Source organism: Aquarana catesbeiana, linkage group LG09, assembly GCF_042186555.1.
Source record: "Aquarana catesbeiana isolate 2022-GZ linkage group LG09, ASM4218655v1, whole genome shotgun sequence".
In the NCBI taxonomy this organism is placed as follows: Eukaryota; Metazoa; Chordata; class Amphibia; order Anura; family Ranidae; genus Aquarana; species Aquarana catesbeiana.
In genome coordinates, this window is record NC_133332.1 from 50,779,175 (window position 1) to 50,801,691 (window position 22,517).

A 22,517-nucleotide genomic window follows, 5' to 3' on the forward strand; every position below is an offset into this window, starting at 1 on the left:
CAAATAGAATCCTCTTCACTTATTAGATCAGATCTAAAAACTTGGATTGTAGGGATTCCTCTAGGAATCACTATACCGAATGCCTTTTCCCCTACAATGAAAGCCTCCGCATATAGTTACATAGTAGGTGAGGTTGAAAAAAGACACAAGTCCATTAAGTCCAACCTATGTGTGTGATTATGTGTCAGTATTACATTGTATATCCCTGTATGTTGCGGTCATTCAGGTGATTATTTAATAGTTTCTTGAAGCTATCAATGCTCCCCGCTGAGACCACCACCTGTGGAAGGGAATTCCACATCCTTGCCGCTCTTACAGTAAAGAACCCTCTACGTAGTTTAACGTTAAACCTCTTTTCTTCTAATTGTAATGAGTGGCCACGAGTCTTATTAAACTCTCTTCTGCGAAAAAGTTTTATCCCTATTGTGGGGTCACCAGTACAGTATTTGTAAATTGAAATCATATCCCCTCTCAAGCGTCTCTTCTCCAGAGAGAATAAGTTCAGTGCTTGCAAACTTTCCTCATAACTAAGATCCTCCAGACCCTTTATTAGCTTTGTTGCCCTTCTTTGTACTCGCTCCATTTCCAGTACATCCTTCCTGAGGACTGGTGCCCAGAACTGGACAGCATACTCCAGGTGCGGCCAGACCAGAGTCTTGTAGAGTGGGAGAATTATCGTTTTATCTCTTGCGTTGATCCCCCTTTTAATGCATGCCAATATTCTGTTTGCTTTATTAGCAGCAGCTTGGCATTGCATGCCATTGCTGAGCCTATCATCTACTATGACCCCCAGGTCCTTTGCCATCCTAGATTCCCCCAGAGGTTCTCCCCCAGTGTATAGATTGCATTCATATTTTTGCCACCCAAATGCATTATTTTACATTTTTCTACAAGTTATTGCCCTGCTTAGCTTAGTATTGTCTGCAAATACAGAGATCGAACTGTTTATCCCATCCTCCAGGTCGGTTATAAACAAATTAAATAGGATTGGTCCCAGCACAGAACCCTGGGGAACCCCGCTACCCACCCCTGACCATTCTGAGTACTCCCCATTTATCACCACCCTCTGAACTCGCCCTTGTAGCCAGTTTTCAATCCATGTACTCACCCTATGGTCCATGTCAACGGACCTTATTTTGTACAGTAAACGTTTATGGGGAACTGTGTCAAATGCTTTTGCAAAATCCAGATACACCACGTCTACGGGCCTTCCTTTATCTAGATGGCAACTCACCTCCTCATAGAAGGTTAATAGATTGGTTTGGCAAGAACGATTCTTCATGAATCCATGCTGATTACTGCTAATGATATCGTTCTTATTACTAAAATCTTGTATATAGTCCCTTATCATCCCCTCCAAGAGTTTACATACTATTGATGTTAGGCTAACTGGTCTGTAATTCCCAGGGATGTATTTTGGGCCCTTTTTAAATATTGGTGCTACATAGGCTTTTCTCCAATCAGCTGGTACCATTCCAGTCAATAGACTGTCTGTAAAAATTAGGAACAACGGTCTGGCAATCACTTGACTGAGTTCCCTAAGTACCCTCGGATGCAAGCCATCTGGTCCCGGTGATTTATTAATGTTAAGTTTCTCAAGTCTAATTTTAATTCTGTCCTCTGTTAACCATGGAGGTGCTTCCTGTGTTGTGTCATGAGGATAAACACTGCAGTTTTGGTTACTGAAGCCCCCCGATTCTCTCGTCAAGACTGAGGAGAAGAATAAATTCAATACCTTCGCCATCTCCCCATCCTTTGTAACCAGATGTCCTTCCTCACTCTTTATGGGGCCAATATGGTCTGTCCTCCCTTTTTTACTGTTTACATACTTAAAGAATTTCTTGGGATTTTTTTTGCTCTCCTCCGCTATGTGTCTTTCATGTTCTATCTTAGCCGTCCTAATTGCACCCTTACATTTCTTGTTGCATTCTTTATAAAGTCTGAATGCTGAGGATGATCCCTCAACCTTGTATTTTTTTAAGGCCCTCTCCTTTGCTTTTATATGCATTTTTACATTGGAGTTAAGCCATCCAGGATTTTTGTTCGCTCTTTTAAATTTATTACCCAATGGGATACATTGGCTAATGCCCTTATTTAATATGTTCTTAAAGCAAACCCATCTCTCCTCCGTATTCTTTGTTCCTAATATTTTATCCCAATTTATGCCTTTTAGCAAGGTTTGTAGTTTAGGGAATGCATGTGCATGGAAAACAATTACAGATATAGAACTACCACCCTCGAAAATCACATCACCACTCCTCCTGATAGGAACTCTCACACAATTAACGCCAGACCTCCAGCTGTCGCAGTGGACAAACAAAGGTATCCTCCACATTCAAGACCTATTCTCTGATTCCAAATTAAAAACATTCTCCCAACTGAGAAAAGAGTTTGCACTCCCATCCTCTGAATATTTTACTCACCTACGGGTAACCCATTGCTTATCCTCCCTACCTAAACCAAAACCAATATACTCCTTACCTTCCACCATATGGTCTTTTGTGACCAGGCCCGGACTGACAATAGGGCAGACTGGGCATTTGCCCGGTGGGCTGGGGCCTGCCCGCTCGGTGGCCTGCTGATGATCAGGCGGGATTATAAGCGGTGACCGCGCCCTGAACATGGGTAACACAGGCTGCGGCCGCCGCTCGCCCACCACAATGCGGCCGTGCCTGTGTCATCTCTGGCGGCTGCATGGGCTGAGCTGTGTGTCTCTCTCACACACAGCTCAGCCTCAGAGCCGCGCTGACAGTTCCGCAGCCGCTCTTCTCCTCCAGGCATGAGCGTCCGCACGGTGGGGAGAGCTGCAGGCTGCTGTGACGATATTCCCCCCTCCCCTCTCGCCCCCCCCCTCCCCTTCTCATGTCGGCAGCAGAGGAAGAGAAGGCTTTCCTGTCTGTTCGTTTTTCCTCCCCATTGGCCACAGCGGAGGGCCAATCAGAAGCAACTAGAAGGGCATCATGGGAAATGTAGTCCCAGAGATAGGTGGCCAAATTGTTCTCAGCAGGGAGCAGACTACAGTCCCCAGCATGCACTCTGCTGGGGTGAAAGAGAAAACCTGGAAACAAGCTGAGGAGTGCTTGTAGCAGGAGACATGGAAAACGAAAGAGAGGACTGTGCTGGGGGAACTAATAGCCCCAGCACCACCAGATAGAGCCATGCTGTACCGCACCACCAGAGAGAGAGTTTCCCTGTACCCGCACCACCAGAGAGAGCCACGCTGTACTACGCCGCCAGAGAGGGAGCCACGCTGTACCTGCACCACCAGAGAGAGCCACGCTGTACCACGCCACCAGAGAGGGAGCCACGCTGTTCCCACACCACCAGAGAGAGCCACGCTGTACCACACCACCAGAGAGGGAGCCACACTGTACCCGCACCACCAGAGAGCCACGCTGTACCCGCACCACCAGAGAGAGCCACGCTGTACCCGCACCACCAGAGAGATAGAGCCACGCTGTACCCGCACCACCAGAGAGAGAGCCACGCTGTACCTGCACCACCAGAGAGAGCCACGCTGTACCACACCACCAGAGAGGGAGCCATGCTGTACCCGCACCACCAGAGAGAGCCACGCTGTACCCACACCACCAGAGAAAGAGAGCCACGCTGTATCCGCACCACCAGAGAAAGAGAGCCATGCTGTACCCGCACCACCAGAGAGAGAGCAACGCTGTACCCGCACCACCAGAGAGAGAGAGCCACGCTGTACCTGCCCCACTAGAGAGAGCCACGCTGTACCCACACCACCAGAGAGAGCCACGCTGTACCCGCACCACCAAAGAGAGCCACGCTGTACTGCACCACCAGAGAAAGAGAGCCACGCTGTATCCGCACCACCAGAGAAAGAGAGCCATGCTGTACCCGCACCACCAGAGAGAGAGCAACGCTGTACCCGCACCACCAGAGAGAGAGAGCCACGCTGTACCTGCCCCACTAGAGAGAGCCACGCTGTACCCACACCACCAGAGAGAGCCACGCTGTACCCGCACCACCAAAGAGAGCCACGCTGTACTGCACCACCAGAGAGAGAGCAGGTCAGTGTCACTGGGCCGTGTGGGCACAATAGGAGACAGACAGTACTGGCATTGTATGGCCACAATAGGACCGGGACACTGTTATATAAATGGGACTGCACTGTAATCATAGCAGTGCCCCTTTATAGTGCAGTTCCCTTTATATCACAGTGTCCCTGCACATTACAGTGTGGAGGACTGACACCAGCCATCCCCGCGAATGTCTACCGACCCCCCCCCCGGTCCCTGGAAAAGTTGGCTGCTCAGTCTAAAATGCCCGGGCCTATTTTTTGTCCCAGTCCGGGCCTGTTTGTGACCCACCCATCTCTCACACAAAAAGATATCTCATTGCTCTACAACACTTTACATCAAAAAAAGGACTTTATTAAACATACCTCACATCTGCACTGGGAATCGGACCTGGGAGAACCCTTCACAGAGGAACAATGGCAAAAAGCATTTAAATTGATATACCAATCTACCACTTGCTCAGCCCTATGGGAACTATCCCAAAAGATTTCTCAGCGATGGTACCTAACTCCTACCAGGCTAGCCTCTTTTGACTCCTAATCATCCGATTCCTGCTGGAGATGCCAAAAAGCAAGAGGAGATCTACTCCATATCTTATGGGCATGTCTCAAAATACAGCTTTACTGGTCCACTATCTTCCAAATCTTACGAAAGGTCACCAATTGTCACACCCCCCCTCTCTCCCGCACTGGTGCTCCTAAATCTAACAATTGAAGTCATCCCTACCCCCCCCCCTAAGAATAGCAATCACTCACATCCTTTTAGCATCCAGACTCATCGGTCACAACTCCCACTACTCCCACTATTGAAAACACCCTTGAAATGGTACACACATATTGTAGCTACGAACTCATGATGCCCTCTAACAGAGGTAACTTTCCTCGTGGCAACCATGGCTACAATGGTCAGGCGCAGCAAAACACCTGCATACAAAGAACACCTCCTGACATGTCTCTAACACCGACAGCCCCCACGCATTTATAAGCAGTCTGACTATCTCCAGTTAACTCTGACTACGACTCATAGGCCCTCCTCATGGGCCACGTCACTAGAGAGCTAAACTCACAGGATAATTCTGTTTCACTCTCGACCTATTCCTACTACCATAGGCCTAAAAGTCTTATATAATAATAATGATGTGTTCACTTCAGAAATATTGGAGAAGGACCCTGAGATGGCTGCCAGCACCCATCTCGCCACAGTTTGCTCCCAAGGGGGTGACGAGATGGATGCGGTTGCCTATCCCCAACTTTATTTAAAGGAGTGGAAATGAATCACCCCTATAAGAAATCAATCACTAGGACTATTAGAGTATAGTATAACATTTTTCACCCGCTTTATATTTTCTATTTTTATTTTTTTGGTAGAAAGTTCATGTTTGGCTACTGTTGTTAATGTTTCTGCTAGTCCTCGAGACATCTTGATGTACCACTGTTTATTTTACGGTACAGCCAGTCTACTCAACTGAACATTGTATATCACTATGTACAACTATTTGATTCTCAACGTTTTGTATTTCTTTGCAAAATACTCAATAAATATATTGATTAAAAAAAAAAGTCCATAAAGTGCAAAAAATTTAGACAAAGTTGACCGACGAGCTCCCCCACCAAGCACCAACTCTTATGCCGCGTACAGACGATCGGAATTTCTGACAACCAAACCGTGGATTTATTTCCGACGGGTGTTGGCTGAAACTTGTCTTGCATACACACGTCGCACAAATGTTGTCGGAAATTCCATACGTCAAGAACACAGTAATGTACAACACGTACAACGGGACTAAAAAAAGGAAGTTCAATAGCCAGTGTGGCTCTTCTGCTGGATTCCGAGCATACGTGGAATTTTATGCGTCAGAATTGTGTACACACGATCGTAATTTCCGACAACGGATTTTGTTGTCGGAAAATTTGAGAACCAGCTCTCAAATTTTGTTGGTCGGAAATTCCGACAAAAAATGTCCGATGGAGCCTACACACGGTCAGAGTTTCCGACAACAAGCTCACATCGAACATTTGTTGACGGAAATTCCGATCGTGTGTACGCGGCATTAGTATATGCCTCTTACCAGATAGCATGGTCCACACATTATAATGGTCATAAAAGCAAAAGTTAACCCGGCATCTGTGACAAGCTGTGGCTGCTCAATGATGGCTCCGAATAGATCCATGATAAAAATAATAAATAAATAAATAATCCAATGGGATTGGCCCTTACTGTCGACATCACACAAGCTAAGCCAGTACTCGCGGCTTTCTTGTCATATGAGCCAGCAGTCTGCTGGGACTCAATAGGTATTTTTTTTATCCTTGATCTATTCGGATATCATCATTGAGCCATCATACCATCATTGAGCAGCCACTGCTTGTCATAGGTACCGAGCTAAGTTTTGCTTTTATGACCATTATAATGTGTGGTCCATGCTATCTCGTAAGAGGAGTATGCTAAGTGTTGGTGTTTGGTGGTGGAGCCATCTGTCAACTTTGTCTACATTTTTTGCACTTTATGGACATTTTTTGCATACTATTGAAAGGACGTTGCTTACATTTGATTTAATACTTTGCATGTTGATATATATGTATTTGTTTGTAATATCATTAATTAGGATATTGAATGTCTAGGTATTGTATGACTTTTAGGTGATATGTAGTTTCATTCATTATTATTATTTTTATTTTATCACATTGCACCTTTGTTTGTGTTCATTATACAGGGATTATTTGTCACCCACTGTATATTTGAACTTTTAGCGCCACTTCTTATCTGAATTCTATTGTTTACAGCTGGTATCATAGATGTTAGAGTGCCTGCTTCTTTATTATCTCTGACCTAGAGTGGATTTTTTTTATTTTTACACATTGGATACGAATGGTTCCTAAAAAAATAAGATGCTTACAAGACTTCAGAACTGCAGAATGGCAGAGTGCCAACTAGGGATGCAGAGGCAGCAAAACATCTGCATCCCTAGTCGGCACTCTGTCATTCTGCAGTTCGGAAACCTTGTGAGCAATATATTATTTTAGGAACTATTCCCATCCAATAGCATGCCACAACAGCCCTAAAGAAGGGAGAGTCCATTCCCCTGAAACGCGTTTGCTTGATTTACAGCTTTACACTTACAATAAACGTCTTTTGAACCATACATCGAAGGTTGCAGTTTTCTGGACACAGGGCACTCCTTCTTTCCTACCCAAATCCTTATTTTTTTTTGTCACTTTCATCTATTCATTTGTTTTGTGATCCACTTCTGCTGAAATCCAATAAAATACTTGAATCCCTATCTCAGTACTATGAGGTTAGGTATAGGAATTTAAAAAATGTAGGTGTCAAATAAACTTGATATTCATAGAAGGAAAAAAAAAATTGTCATTTGCACCCACCTGTCCCTATTGGTAGGCTATATGCATATGAATTGCTCCTTGGTCTGGAATACAAAATAAACAATGAAAACGAATAAGAGATAACAGTGTGGAAGTAGGGAAAGACAAGATCTATAGAGAAAGAGTGAAAAATCTGCTAGAAGAATAGAGATGACACATATTTGCTCACACCCGAGCATCACCTGGGTACGAACATGCAAATTACTCTCTTGTAGTACTAATTCATGTGTAGGAGATTGGTGGAGGGTGTCCTACCTAAATTTGGATCCTTGTTCATACTGTTACTACATGTAAAAAGCTAACCTCTCTGCCAGGGGAGGACTAGGAACGCTTGGTCAGGAGACAAATCAACCAACTGGCCCTTTTATTGTAGAGACAGATTTCTGTGCACTAAATTATGACAAGTGCAGTAGTAATTGGAGGATATAATAAAAAATGTGGGCATTACTAAAGGACATGCCTTTTCACATTTTCCAGCACCATCTTCCTTTGTGGTTATTGACATTAGGTCACATGACATCTCAGACGCAAGACAGGTTGGTGTTGGAAGACTTCCATAGATTGTAGAGATGCTTGTCTAAACAGGGAGCTGATAGTTTTATAATGCTCAGCATGTGTTTCTGAATGCGGGTCCTGCTCTAATCAATATTTGAATGGAGGAGTATTCCCACTCAGGGAACCTGCAAAACCTTAATCTTATTAATACTGTTTGGAGGCTGAATGTTCCCCAGTCTAGGCTTCCCCTGCTTTCTGCTCAACCCCCTCTTTAAAGGCTTGAGGTTTTCAGCAGGTTTTGCATGAAGAATGCATGAAGGTGAAAAAAAAAATTCTGCCTTTGCAACCACTCTAATATCATCTTTAGTAATCCAACAAGCTAATCAAACTATCTCATGGTTTCGCAAAATTTAGAGGAGTCACCAGTAATGTATCTATAAATGGACCAAAAAGTATAAACCTGGCGGAGACTCAAACACACATACCATATTTGTATAAATATTTGAATATTCCAACCAATGCAGATGACACATAAAATACAATAGTTTATAACTTGTAAATCCCAACAAAATTACTGATATTTAAAATACTTGGCCAAGAAATTTATATAAAACAAACACAAAAAACACTCCTATATCCTTTGTCCTGCACATTGAATGTCCATGTATGTGCAAAATATCCAAGATTATTCTTCCAAAGAGGAATCTCCTCATATATTGTATACTATTACTCAATCCAGTATGGGTATGTTTTATACTGTAATGGATCCATCATCCACTTCAATGTATTGAAAACTGGACTGGATATCCTGGACATGGGTCACCTAATCATATGTATGCTGTCTCCCAATGAAGACAATAATATTTTGAGTACTGATAATCCCACATGCAGGGACAACCACCAGACCCATGTATGTCATTCAAGATTCTTTTGTGGTTGCAAGCTGGTGTATTAGGATCCAAGTGCTGGCCTATTAAATAATTAATCAAGGGTCTCCATCCTGGATAGCCTGGAGGCACAGTGAACTGTTCATGTGCATATGAGAAGGATACAGCAATATGAACATGTAGGCACTAGGCAGGTAAACTGTGTTTGGTTCTAGTGAGTTAGCGGCTGCCCCAGGCTTGGGGAGGGGGGTAACTTGTGGAAGTTCTGTTACTAGGCTTTTTGGTCTTAGCCAGCCCACCTGTGATATAAAAAGGGGGAAGGCTGAGACCCTTGGCTCTTCTCGGTGCCAAGGTAACAAAGGAGTGGCTCCAGAAGAAACACATTAAGGTCCTTGAGTGGCCTAGCCAGTCTCCAGACCTTAGTCCCATAGAAAATATGTGGAAGGAGCTGAAGGTTCGAGTTACCAAACAGCCCAGCCTCAAAACCTTAATGACTTGGATTGTGACAAATTCCCTCCTGAGATGTGTGCAAACCTAGTGGCCAACTACAATAAACATCTGACCTCTGTGATTGCCAACAAGGGTTTTGCCACCAAGTGCTAAGTCATGTTTTGAGAAAGGGTCTAATACTTATTTCACTCATTAAAATGCAAATCAATTTATAACCTTTTTGAAATGCGTTTTTCTGGATATTTTTATTGTTATTCTGTCTCTCATTGTTAAAATAAACCTACCATTAAAATTATAGACTGATCATTTCTTTGTCAGTGGGCAAATGTACAAAATCAGCAGGGGATCAAATACTTTTTTCCCTCACTATTTACCTTAGCCAAATACAACCTTCCTTCATAGTTACATAGTTAGACTGGTTAAAAAAAGACACAAGTCAATCTAGTTCAACCATTAAAAGGGAAAAAAAATCTACAATCCTATATAGACAATCCTATACCTACCGTTGATCCAGAAGAAGGCAAAAAAACAAACAAAGCATAATCCAATTTGCTCCAGCAGGGGAAAAAAATCCTTTCTGATCCCCCAAGGGGCAATTGGATATTCCCTGGATCAACTTTTCCTATAAATGTTAGTATCCAGTTATATTTTGTACATTTAGGAAAGAAACCAGGCCTTTTTAAAGCAATCTACTGAGCTGACCAGAGTGTCCCATTGTCCTCTGTGATGACCTAAGAGTGAATAACTCAACATCAAGTTCACTATATGGACCCCTTATGTATTTATACATGTTGATCATATCCCCCCTAAATCTCCCCTTCTCAAAAAGGAATAAATTCAGTTCCTCATAGCTGAGCTCCGCCATGCCTCTTAACAGTTAAACTGGCCTTCTCTGCACTCATTCCAGTTCCCCCGATATCCTTTTTGTGAAGTGGTGCCCAAAACTGAACTGCATATTCCAGATGAGGTCTTACTAATGATTTGTACAGGGGCAAAATGATATCTCTCTCTCTGGAGTCCATACCTCTCTTAATACAAGAAAGGATTTTGCTCACTTTGGAAACTGCAACTTGGCATTGCATGCTATTATTAAGCTTATGATCTACCAGAACATCCAGATCCTACTCCACCATTGACTCCCCCAGTTGTACTCCCCCGAGTATGTATGGTGCATGCATATTCTTAGCCCCCAAGTGCATAACGTTATATTTATCAACATTAAACCTCATTTACCACATAGTTGCCCAATTAAACAGTGCTCTGAGGTTGACTTGTAAGTTGGAGACTGTAAGGGCATTATTCCACTGCATAGCTCGGTGTTATCTGCAAAAACTGAAATGGTATTTTTAATCCCACACCCTATATCACTTATAAAGATATTTAAAAGTAAGGGTCCCAACACTGAACTTTGGGGTACATCACTGATAACCTTAGACCATTCAGAGTATGAATCATTAACCTTCTCCCCTCGCAGGGGGAGCCCTTTTACAGGCCTTGTGGTTTCACTTATGGCCATTGATCTGCCGGGTGAGCAATTCATTTATTTTCTTTATTTATACAGTTTGCTGAATTATGTCTACATATTATTATCCAGTGTAATGCATTTGACTTGTGCTTTACTCAAGTGTTTGTTTTATACATTATTTCTCCTGAAGAAGTGGTGAATGCACCGTGAAACTAGTAGAGGTAAAGCCAATCTTGAGATATACTTTATCAACAGATACCACTTGGGGGAACCCTGAGTATTTGTTTTTTAAAAATCATTTCTTCAAAATGTTTTTTTTTTTAATGTACCCTGTATGTCATTTTTATATGTAATAAATAATTTATATATTAACTACATTGTTAGTCAACAGTACCGAGATAGTCCATCACAATTATTGAGGTTGGGAATAAATATATTGTCAGCTTCAGCAACTGCCCTACTTCCCCACCCTCATCCCTTTTCTCTATAACCTTCTGAATTAGCCATTCAAGGAATGGACAGAGTATGTTATGCCAAGTAGACCTCCTTTTTTGTCACATATAGTTTTGGGACTTGTTCCTTTACAGTATATTTAAAGATTAAAACTTTTTGTATGTTTTGAATGGAGTAGGGAATAGTAAAAACCCAGTTTTTTTGCCAACCTATTGATGACAATTAGCTTCCCTTTCTGTCTCATAGACATAATAAGAAGTAAGAAGTTAAATATTTCTCTTCTAGTTATGTTCCGATTACTACTCAAAATGTTGAATTCTCTTTCACTTTAGTCTAGTTGACTATAGTCTCCAAGACAAAAAGAGAGAGTAAATCTTCCTAGTGGAGACACACTCAGCAAAAAAAAGTAACATTCAAAAGCCAAAAGGTCAAGTTTTTAGATATACTTTATGACAAAAGCTGTCTCAGGAAAACCCATCAAATCCAGTGTATGATCTGAAATAAATTGGTTATGAACTTACACTATCCATAGTTCAGTAATGGTATACTCATCTTCATTGAGCATGAGCAACAATTTTGCTTCATAGTACCTTTGACGTATAAGAATTTTATCCCTGTGACTGGAGGATTTAGCCACAAGATCCAGATGGCTAATGTTCTGTTAGAGAAAGCCAAGAATAAAGTGAGAACTCACCACATGAACAAACCAGCACTTTTCTTAGTTATGCTCTGAAGGTAAACTGGAATCAAAATATCCTAGAAGTAGGCCTTTAAAAAAGTACTTTAAATGCTTAACCTAGATATTAGAATGGTGGGATCCTCCTAAACTCTCCCTCAGGGCACCATGGGAAAAAGAGGGGAGTCAAAAGCAGGACTTTCAGTGTGCCACAGTGAGGATATACACTAAAACATCTTACAAATCATTATTACATCTTTATTACTGGTGCATGAATCCAGTTCCCAAAATAGAGTAATAGACCAACACATTTTGCAGCAACGCTTGCTTATTCAGGATCCACACCTTTTTGGATGCAAACAATATATCTCCAAGAATATACAGTGGGGGCGGAAAGTATTCAGACCCCCTTACATTTTTCACTCTTTGTTATATTTCAGCCATTTGCTAAAATCATTTAAGTTCATTTTTTTCCTCATTAATGTACACACAGCACCCCATATTGAGAGAAAAACACAGAATTGTTGACATTTTTGCAGATTTATTAAAAAAGAAAAACTGAAATAACACATGGTCCTAAGTATTCAGACCCTTTGCTGTGACACTCATATATTTAACTCAGGTGCTGTCCATTTCTTGTCATCATCCTTGAGATGGTTCTACACCTTCATTTGAGTCCAGCTGTGTTTGATTATACTGATTGGACTTGATTAGGAAAGAAACACACCTGTCTATATAAGACCTTACAGCTCACAGTGCATGTCAGAGCAAATGAGAATCATGAGGTCAAAGGAACTGCCTGAAGAGCTCAGAGACAGAATTGTGGCAAGGCACAGATCTGGCCAAGGTTACAAAAAATTCTGTTGCACTTAAGGTTCCTAAGAGCACAGTGGCCTCCATAATCCTTAAATGGAAGACGTTTGGGACTACCAGAACCATCGGGGGAAAAGAGCTTTGGTGAGAGAGGTAAAGAAGAATCCAAAGATCACTGTGGCTGAGCTCCAGAGATGCAGTCGGGAGAAGGGAGAAAGTTGAAGAAAGTCAACCATCTCTGCAGCCCTCCACCACTCTGGGCTTTATTGCAGAGTGGCCCGACCGGAAGCCTTTCCTCAGTGCAAGACACATGAAAGCCCGCATGGAGTTTGCTAAAAAAAACCTGAAGGACTCCAAGATGGTGAGAAATAAGATTCTCTGGTCTGATGAGACCAAGATAGACCTTTTTGGCCTTAATTCTAAGTGGTATGTGTGGAGAAAACCAGGCACTGCTCATCACCTGTCCAATACAGTCCCAACAGTGAAGCATGGTGGTGGCAGCATCATGCTGTGGGGGTGTTTTTCAGCTGCAGGGACAGGACGACTGGTTGCAATCTAGGGAAAGATGAATGCGGCCAAGTACAGGGATATCCTGGACGAAAACCTTCTCCAGAGTGCTCAGGACCTCAGACTGGGCCGAAGGTTTACCTTCCAACAAGACAATGACCCTAAGCACATAATTAAAATAACGAAGGAGTGGCTACACAACAACTCCGTGACTGTTCGTGAATGGCCCAGCCAGAGCCCTGACTTAAACCAAATTGAGCATCTCTGGAGAGACCTAAAAATGGCTGTCCACCAATATTTCCATCCAACCTGACAGAACTGGAGAGGATCTGCAAGGAGGAATGGCAGAGGATTCCCAAATCCAGGTGTGAAAAACTTGTTGCATCTTTCCCAAAAAGACTCATGGCTGTATTAGATCAAAAGGGTGCTTCTACTAAATACTGAGCAAAGGGTCTGAATACTTAGGATCATGTGATATTTCAGTTTTTATGTTTTAATAAATCTGCAAAAATGTCAACAATTCTGTGTTTTTCAGTCAATATTGGGTGCTGTGTGTACAGTAATGAGGAAAAAAATGAACTTAAATGATTTTAACAAATGGCTGCAATATAACAAAGAGTGAAAAATTTAAGGGGGTCTGAATACTTTACGTCCCCACTGTAACACCAGTTAACTGACTGCCCCCCCAGCTTGGAGCCACTATTGTTAGGAAGTGTGTGTACTCTCTTTCGTCCCAACTTTATTTGCGTTGCTGTAACTTAGTTTGCAATGTTGTCTCTTTGATTCTCTGTATACATTTTGCTATTTTGATAACTATCTCCACTACTGTATGTTGGTTGTTGATGTATTTTTGTTATATTTTTAGAGATACAGTATATTATTGGTTGCATCCAAAAGACACGGATCCTGCAGGAGCAAGTGCTACTGTGAAACGCGTTGATCCACCATTTTGGGAACTTGATTCATACACCAATTGATCAAAATGTATATGCCAGTCTGACTACTGTGTTACTTTTATTTGTAATGCTATGTACTAGAAATATGTAAGCTGTTTTTATCAAATTTGTAGTGTATATCCTGCTTGTGGCACACTAAATGTCCCGCCTTTGACTCCCCTCCTTCCCCCCCTTTCCCCCCCCCTCTTTATATAAGGAGAATAAGGGTAATACTATAAATGCTTACTTGCAGCATTTTCTCTTTCCATAAACAATGTAAGGCTACTTTCACACTGAGGCGTGCGGGCGCTGGCGGTACAGCGGCGCTAAATATAGCGCCACTTTACCGTCCTTTTAGCGGCGCTAGCGGGACGGTTTTAATCCCCCGCTAGCGGCCGAAAAAGGGTTAAAACCGCCCGCAAAACGCCGCGGGTTTGCAGCGCTGCCCCATTGTTTTCAATGGGAAGGGGCGCTTTAGGAGCGGTAAATACAAAAAAACATGAACATGAAAAATCAAAAGTGCTCAATTTAAAGGCTTATATGCAAGTTATTGCCATAAAAAGTGTTTGGGGACCTGGGTCCTGCCCCAGGGGACATGTATCAATGCAAAAAAAAGTTTTAAAAACTTCAGTTTTTTCGGGAGCAGTGATTTTAATAATGCTTAAAGTGAAACAATACAAATGAAATATTCCTTTAAATATCGTGCCTGGGGGGTGTCTATAGTATGCCTGTAAAGTGGCACAGATTTCCTATGTTTAGAACAATACCACAGCAAAATGACATTTCTAAAGGAAAAAAGGTCATTTAAAACTGATCGCGGCTGTAATGAATTGTCGAGTCTCGGCAATACAGATAAAACTCATTGAAAACAATGGCATGGTTTCCCCCAAAGGGCCTGGTAATGGACTGGGGGGGACCCATGCTGTTTTTTTCAATGAGTTTTTTCTATACTGCCGAGACCTGACAATTCATTACAGCCGCGATCAGTTTTAAATGCCAATTTTTCCTTTAGAAATGTCATTTTGCTGTGGTACTGTTCTACACACGAGAAAAATGCGCCACTTTACAGGCATACTATAGACACCCCCCAGGCACGATATTTAACCACTTGCTGCCCGCCCTATTACAAAATGATGGCGGCAAAGTGGTTTGATATTCCTGACCGCACGTCATATGACGTGATCAGGAATATGGAGCCGCTGCACGCCCTCGGGGGCGCGCATCTCGGCGATCGTTGTTGCAGGGTGTCAGTCTGACACCCCGCAACACCAATCTAGGTAAAGAGTCTCTGAATACGATCACGGCTGATCACGATGTAAATAGGAAGAGCCGGTAATCGGCTTTTACAGACGCGAGTAGAGGAGAGCCGATCGGCTGCTCTCCTGACAGGGGGGGTCTGTGCTGATTGTTTATCAGCACAGCCCCCCCTCAGGTCCCGCCCAGGACCACCAGGGAAGCCGCCCAGGACCACCAGGGAAGCCATCCACACTGGACCACCAGGTATGCCCCTAGACCCCCAGGGAAATACCACTATGTGCCCAAGCAGCTGCCAATCAGTGCCCAGGCAGCTGCCAATCAGTGCCCACTCCAATGCCTACCACTGCCAGTGCCTCCAGGGATGCCTATAAGTGCCTCATATCAGTGCCGTGTATCAGTGCCCATCAGTGCCACGTATCAGTGCCCATCAGTGCCCAGCAGTGCCGCCTATCAGTGCCCATCAGTGCCCAGCAGTGCCGCCTAACAGTGCCGCCTATCAGTGCCACCCTATCAGTGCCCATCAGTGCCCATCAGTGCCGCCTTTCAGTGCCCATCAGTGTCGCCTATCAGTGCCCATCAGTGCCAACCAGTGCCACCCAGTGCCACCCATGAGTGCCCATCAGTGCCACCTATCAATGCCCATCAGTGCTGCATATCAGTGCCACCCATCAGTGCCGCCTACCAGTGCCCATCAGTGCCGCATATCAGTGCCCATCATCAGTGCCCATCAGTGCCCGCTCATTGGTGCCACCTCATCGGTGCCACTGTATCAGTGCCTGTCAGTGCTGCCTTATCAGTGCTCATCAGTGAAAGAGAAAACTTACTTATTTACACATTTTTTTAACAGAAATAAAAGCAAAACTTATTTTTTTTCTAAATTTTCGGTCTTTTTTTATTTGTTTAGCAAAAAATAAAAACAGCAGAGGTGATCAAATACCACCAAAAGAAAGCTCTATTTGTGGGAACAAAATGATAAAAATTTAGTTTGGGTACAGTGTAGCATGACCGCGCAATTGTCATTCAAACTGCAACAGCACTGAAAGCTGAAAATTGGTCTGGGCAGGAATGTGTCTAAGTGGCCTGTATTGAAGTGGTTAAAGGAATATTTCATTTTTATTGTTTCACTTTAAGCATTAATAAAATCACTGCTTCTGAAAAAACAACCGTTTTAAAAACTTTTTCTTGCAATCAGTGCCTATGCCGCTGCCAATCAGTGCCCACTCCAATGCCTACCACTGCCAGTGCATCCAGGGATGCCTATCAGTGCCTCATATCAGTGCCGTGTATCAGTGCCCATCAGTGCCACGTATCAGTGCCCATCAGTGCCCAGCAGTGCCGCCTATCAGTGCCCAGCAGTGCCGCCTAACAGTGCCGCCTATCAGTGCCACCCTATCAGTGCCCATCAGTGCCGCCTTTCAGTGCCCATCAGTGTCGCCTATCAGTGCCCATCAGTGCCAACCAGTGCCACCCATGAGTGCCCATAAGTGCCACCTATCAATGCCCATCAGTGCTGCATATCAGTGCCACCCATCAGTGCCGCCTACCAGTGCCCATCAGTGCCGCATATCAGTGCCCATCGTCAGTGCCCGCTCATTGGTGCCACCTCATCGGTGCCACCGTATCAGTGCCTGTCAGTGCTGCCTTATCAGTGCTCATCAGTGAAAGAGAAAACTTACTTATTTACACATTTTTTTAACAGAAACAAAAGCAAAACTTTTATTTTTTTCAAAATTTTCTGTCTTTTTTTATTTGTTTAGCAAAAAATAAAAACAGCAGAGGTGATCAAATACCACCAAAAGAAAGCTCTATTTGTGGGAACAAAATGATAAAAATTTAGTTTGGGTACAGTGTTGTATGATCGCGCAATTGTCATTCAAACTGCGACAGCACTGAAAGCTGAAAATTGGTCTGGGCAGGAATGTGTCTAAGTGGCCTGTATTGAAGTGGTTAAAGGAATATTTCATTTTTATTGTTTCACTTTAAGCATTAATAAAATCACTGCTTCTGAAAAAACGACCCTTTTTAAAACTTTTTTTTTGCATTGATACATGTCCTCTAGGGCAGGACCCGGGTCCCCAAACACTTTTTATGACAATAACTTGCATATAAGCCTTTAAAATTAGCACTTTTGGTTTTTCATGTTAGTGTCCCATAGACTTTAATGGTGTTCTGCGGTTTTCGAATTTACCGCGAACACCGCATAATGTTTGCTGTTCAGCGAACAGGCGAACATCGGGCTCATCCCTAACTATTATAGTGTAATAATGTATTGTTACATTGTATTTACTATTTAATTGTTTTTTTTTATTTGTTTCAATATTTACTTATCCAAGGTGAGACCTTTGATCTCCATATATCAGTTAAAGTATCTTTACATGTAAAAATAAATATTTTTAAAATAAAATGTATTGCTGTTTAAACCCTTAATGCCGTGTACACACGATCGCACATTCCCACAACAAAATCCATGTTTTTTTCCGACGGATGTTGGCTCAAATTTGTCTTGCATACACACGGTCACACAAATCTTGTCGGAAATTCGGAACGTCAAGAACGCGGTGACGTACAACACGTACGGCGAGCCAAGAAAAATGAAGTTTAATAGCCAGTGCGGCTCTTCTGCTTGATTCCGAGCATGCGTGGAATTTTGTACATACGATCGGAATTTCCAACAACAGATTTTGTTGTCAGAAAATTTGAGATCCAGATCTCAAATTTTGTTTGCTGGAAATTTCGACGGAAAATGTCCGATAGAGCCTACACATGGTCGAAATTTCCGACAACAAGCTTCTATTGAACATTTGTTGTTGGAAGTTCCGACCGCGTGTACGCCGCATAACACTCATGCCGCGTACACACGATCGGACATTCCGACAACAAAATCCTGGATTTATTTCCGACGGATGTTGGCTCAAACTTGTCTTGCATACACACGGTCACACAAATGTTGTCGAAAATTCCTAACGTCAAGAACGCGGTGACGTACAACACGTACAATGAGCCGAGGAAAATGAAGTTCAATAGCCAGTGCGGCTCTTCTGCTTGATTCCGAGCATGCGTGGAATTTTGTGCGTCGGAATTGTGTACACATGATCGGAATTTACGACAACAGATTTCGTTGTCGGAAAATTTGAGAACCAGCTCTCAAATTTTTGTTGTCCGATGGAGCCTACACACGGTCGGAATTTCCGACAACAAGCTCCCATCGAACATTTGTTATCGGAAATTCTGATCGTGTGTACGCAACATTAGTCTAACTCTAATCAGCCTAATAAGTCCTCCCCCAAAGCCTTTTTTCATTCCTTTATTTATTTTTGCTAGCAATATATAAACTTTTTTTTTTTTGCCATATACCATATCATTTTTGTGAATTTTTAATTGGCACACATTATAAAATTAATATATACAGTAGATTTTATTTAGTAAAACTTTTTAAAACTAATTCTAGTAATTCTTTTTCTTTTTTTTTTTTTTTTTTTTTACACACAATAGGGTTTTCCGACAACAAAATCCTGGATTTTTTTCTGAAGGATGTTGGCTCAAACTTGTCTTGCATACACACGGTCACACAAATCTTGTCGGAAATTCCGAACGTCAAAAACGCGGTGACGTACAACACGTACGACAAGCCGAGAAAAATGAAGTTCAATAGCCAGTGTGGCTCTTCTGCTTGATTCCGAGCATGCGTGGAATTTTGTGCATCGGCCTTATGTACACGCGATCGGAGTTTCCGACCACAAGTTTTTTTGTCGGAAAATTTGAGCACCTGCTCTCAAAATTTGTTGGCGGAAATTCCGACAACAAATGTTCTATGGAGCATACACACGGTCGGACTTTCCGACAAAAAGCTCACATCCAACATTTGTTGTCGGAAAATCCTATTGTGTGTACAGGGCATTATGTCTTTTTTATTTGCCTATAGATTCAATCAAAAGTAAAATGCTTTTTACAAAACAGTATTGCCAAGAAAAAGCCTAGTTTGTCCCTAAAACACAGTGTATAAATTACTTTCTTATCTTAAGTAAGAATAAAGTTGTCACTGAAGAAACAGATACATAATGGAATCGTAAAATTTGCTCCATAAGGGGTGTACAGGTGTGAGAGTTGAAGTGGTTAAATATACATTTTTAAATACATGACATTAATCCAACATGCTAACCTGGAGAAAGTCGTTAGGGATCTTCGTTATTTTAGAACTGCAGTTCACAGGGTTTCCATAGGTGATATGCAGAAGAGAAATCACTGACAACAAGTGAGTGAGAGTAACAGTCCCCATGTCTGTGTTACAGTGAAAATGTGAAAATGTGACCACATGCTACAATAAAATAATCTTTAATCCTACAGCACACTATTGTGAAACCAATTCCTACTCAACATCCCCTCCTTCGCCTGTAGTGCCCACAGGTCAGTGGTCCAAAAGGGCGACAGATTTCAATATGTACAGATCATTTTCTGGCAAAGTTGTCCGGGACAAGAATAAATAACTTGCTCAACTAGTGTTTCCCAAATATTTTCTAAAGCAGATAATATATTCCCAAAAAGGGCGTATTTTCTGAGTAATGAGCAGGTAGAAACATTTACATCTGTCAAGAACTGAAGCAGGTTTTGTGGCGAAACCTGTGTGTTTAATCAGATGGTGTATACTGTCCGGGAAAACCCCAGACCCAAAAAGGCCAGCAAAAACAAATCTCGGACCTAAGATAACTACACCAATGTCCGATATCCACATTACAGACCATGAAGTCCACCTCAACAATATGGTACACGAGGAATAAACTGTAATACAAATAATCACACTACACCCACTCAAAAAATAAATCATAAATCCCAAACCAATGTCAAAATAAATATTAAGAAAGTGCTTCATATACTGTGAATATACAGTACATACACTATATTACCAAAGTATTGGGACCCCTGCCTTTACACGCACATGAACTTTAATGCCATTCCAGTCTTATGCCGCGTACACACGGTCGGAATTTCCAACAACAAATGTTCAATGTGAGCTTGTTGTCGGAAATTCTGAGCGTGTGTAGGCTCCATAGGACATTTGCTGTCGAAATTTCTGACAACAAATGTTTGAGAGCTGGATCTCAAATTTTTCAACAACAAAACTTGTCAGAAATTCTGATCGTGTGTACACAATTCCGATGCACAAAAGTCCCCGCATGCTCGGAATCAAGCAGAAGAGCCGCACTGGCTATTGAACTTCATTTTTCTTGGCTCGTCGTACTTCTTGTACGTCACCGCGTTATTGACGTTTGGAATTTCCGACAAGATTTGTGCGACCGTGTGTATGCAAGACAAGTTTGAGCCAACATCCGTCGGAAATAAATCCACGGTTTTGTTGTCGGAATGTCCGATCGTGTGTAAGCGGCATTAGTCCGTAGGGTTTAATATTGAGTTGGCCCACCCTTTTGCAACTAGAACAGCTTCAACTCTTCTGGGAAGGCTGTCCACAAGGTTTAGGAGTGTGTCTATGGGAATGTTTGACCATTCTTCCAGAAGCACATTTGTGAGGTCAGGCACTGATGTGGACGAGAAGGCCTGGCTCGCAGTCTCTGCTCTTATTCATTCTAAAGGTATTCTATCGTGTTGATGTCAGTTAACTTCCTCCACCCCAAACTCGCTCATCCAGATATTCATGGACCTTGCTTTGTGCACTTGTGCGCAGTCATGTTGGAACAGGAAGGGGCCATCCCCAAACTGTTCCCACAAAGTTGCGAGCATGAAATTGTCCAAAATGTCTTGGTATGCTGACACCTTAAGAATTCCCTTCACTGGAAATAAGAGGCCAGGCCCAACCCCTGAAAAACAACCCCACACCATAACCCCCCCTCCACCAAATGATTTGGACCAGTGCATAAAGCAAGGTCCACAAAGACATGAATGAGTGAGTTTGGGGTGGAGGAACTTGACTGGCCTGCACAGAGTTCTGACCTCAACCAGATAGAATGCCTTTGGGATGAATTAGAGCAGAGACTGCAAGCCAGACCTTCTCGTCCAACATCAGTGCCTGACCTCATGCTCTTCTGGAAAAAAGGTCAAACATTCCCATAGACACACTCCTAAACCTTGTGGACAGCCTTCCCAGAAGAGGAAAAGCTGTTATAGCTGCAAATGGTGGGCCAACTTAAATATTGAACCCTACGGACTTAGACTGGGATACCATTAAAGTTCATGTGTGTGTCAAGGCAAGCGTCCCAATTCTTTTGGTGATATAGTGTATATTTAAAGAATTCTTGAAAGATAAAACCATATGCACTCACATATTCCACATGCCCAAGTGTGCATAAGCACTAATACTGACACTTCCGTGTATGTGAATGCCAAGAGGCATAACAAAAAATCTATAAATTTAAAAAAATAACAAAAGAAATAAATTGTAAAAAATAAAAAACTACTGACACAGACCACGCCTAATCAGTGCCACCTATCAGTGGCCATCAATGCTGCATGATAGGGCCACTGTCACATGACATTAAAAGTATCGGTAATCAGTAGCTAAAGTATATAAACAGTAAAAAAGGGAGGACAGACCATATTGGCCCCATAAAGAATGAGGAAGGACAAAGAATGGGGAGATGGCGGAGGTATTGAATTTATTCTTCTCCGTAACCATCGATCAAAATCAAATTCCAAAATTTGAAAAACTTTGGCATCCTTGGATAAAACAACAGTTCCTGTCAAACTTCAATGACTCTGTCCTGTTGCCATGGTAACAGATTAAATGTCTTACAGAGACACCCATTCTAAGGCTTCAAAGAGAACTAAAAAGAATAATAAACTGACGAGCGGGACAACCTTGTGGACCATACCTCTACCTTTCAACCCCTTTTCTTCTTTCTCTTTCCTTTTCTCCACCTTACGATTAAAGCTCATTATCAGAATTTATTTGACCTATATACACTCTACTTGTAAACAATATCTATAGTAGGTATAAATCATTTAAATACCTACAAAAGTAACTAAGGAAATGATATATATCTTTAATTTAGGTTTACGTGAACCCAATGTTTAATATTTGAAATTTCATGATATTTACCTATATAAACCCTACTGTAAAAAAATGAGCTTACTTTATAGATCCTTGTAAACTTACTTTATGTATCTTTATAACATTGTATACTCAATAAACTTCTTTTGACAA

At 42.2% G+C, this 22,517-nt stretch overlaps 1 protein-coding gene across 2 annotated transcripts in view; it reads right to left on the bottom strand.

The window, feature by feature from the left end:
• Nucleotides 1-19,688, bottom strand: part of LOC141107620 (uncharacterized) — a 115,751-nt gene extending 96,063 nt beyond the window's left edge. Inside the window, exons 1-3 of one of the 2 annotated variants that reach the window (XM_073598477.1) lie at nt 19,524-19,688; nt 11,767-11,834; nt 7,427-7,470 (exon numbers count right to left, since the gene is read on the bottom strand). In XM_073598477.1, coding sequence (XP_073454578.1) covers nt 7,427-7,470; nt 11,767-11,834; nt 19,524-19,640 — 229 coding nt within the window. In that variant the 5' untranslated portion in view covers nt 19,641-19,688. Of the gene's footprint in view, nt 1-7,426; nt 7,471-11,697; nt 11,835-19,523 lie in introns of both variants that reach the window. The other variant, XM_073598476.1, reaches the window with a different exon arrangement.
• Nucleotides 19,689-22,517: the final 2,829 nt, after the last annotated feature.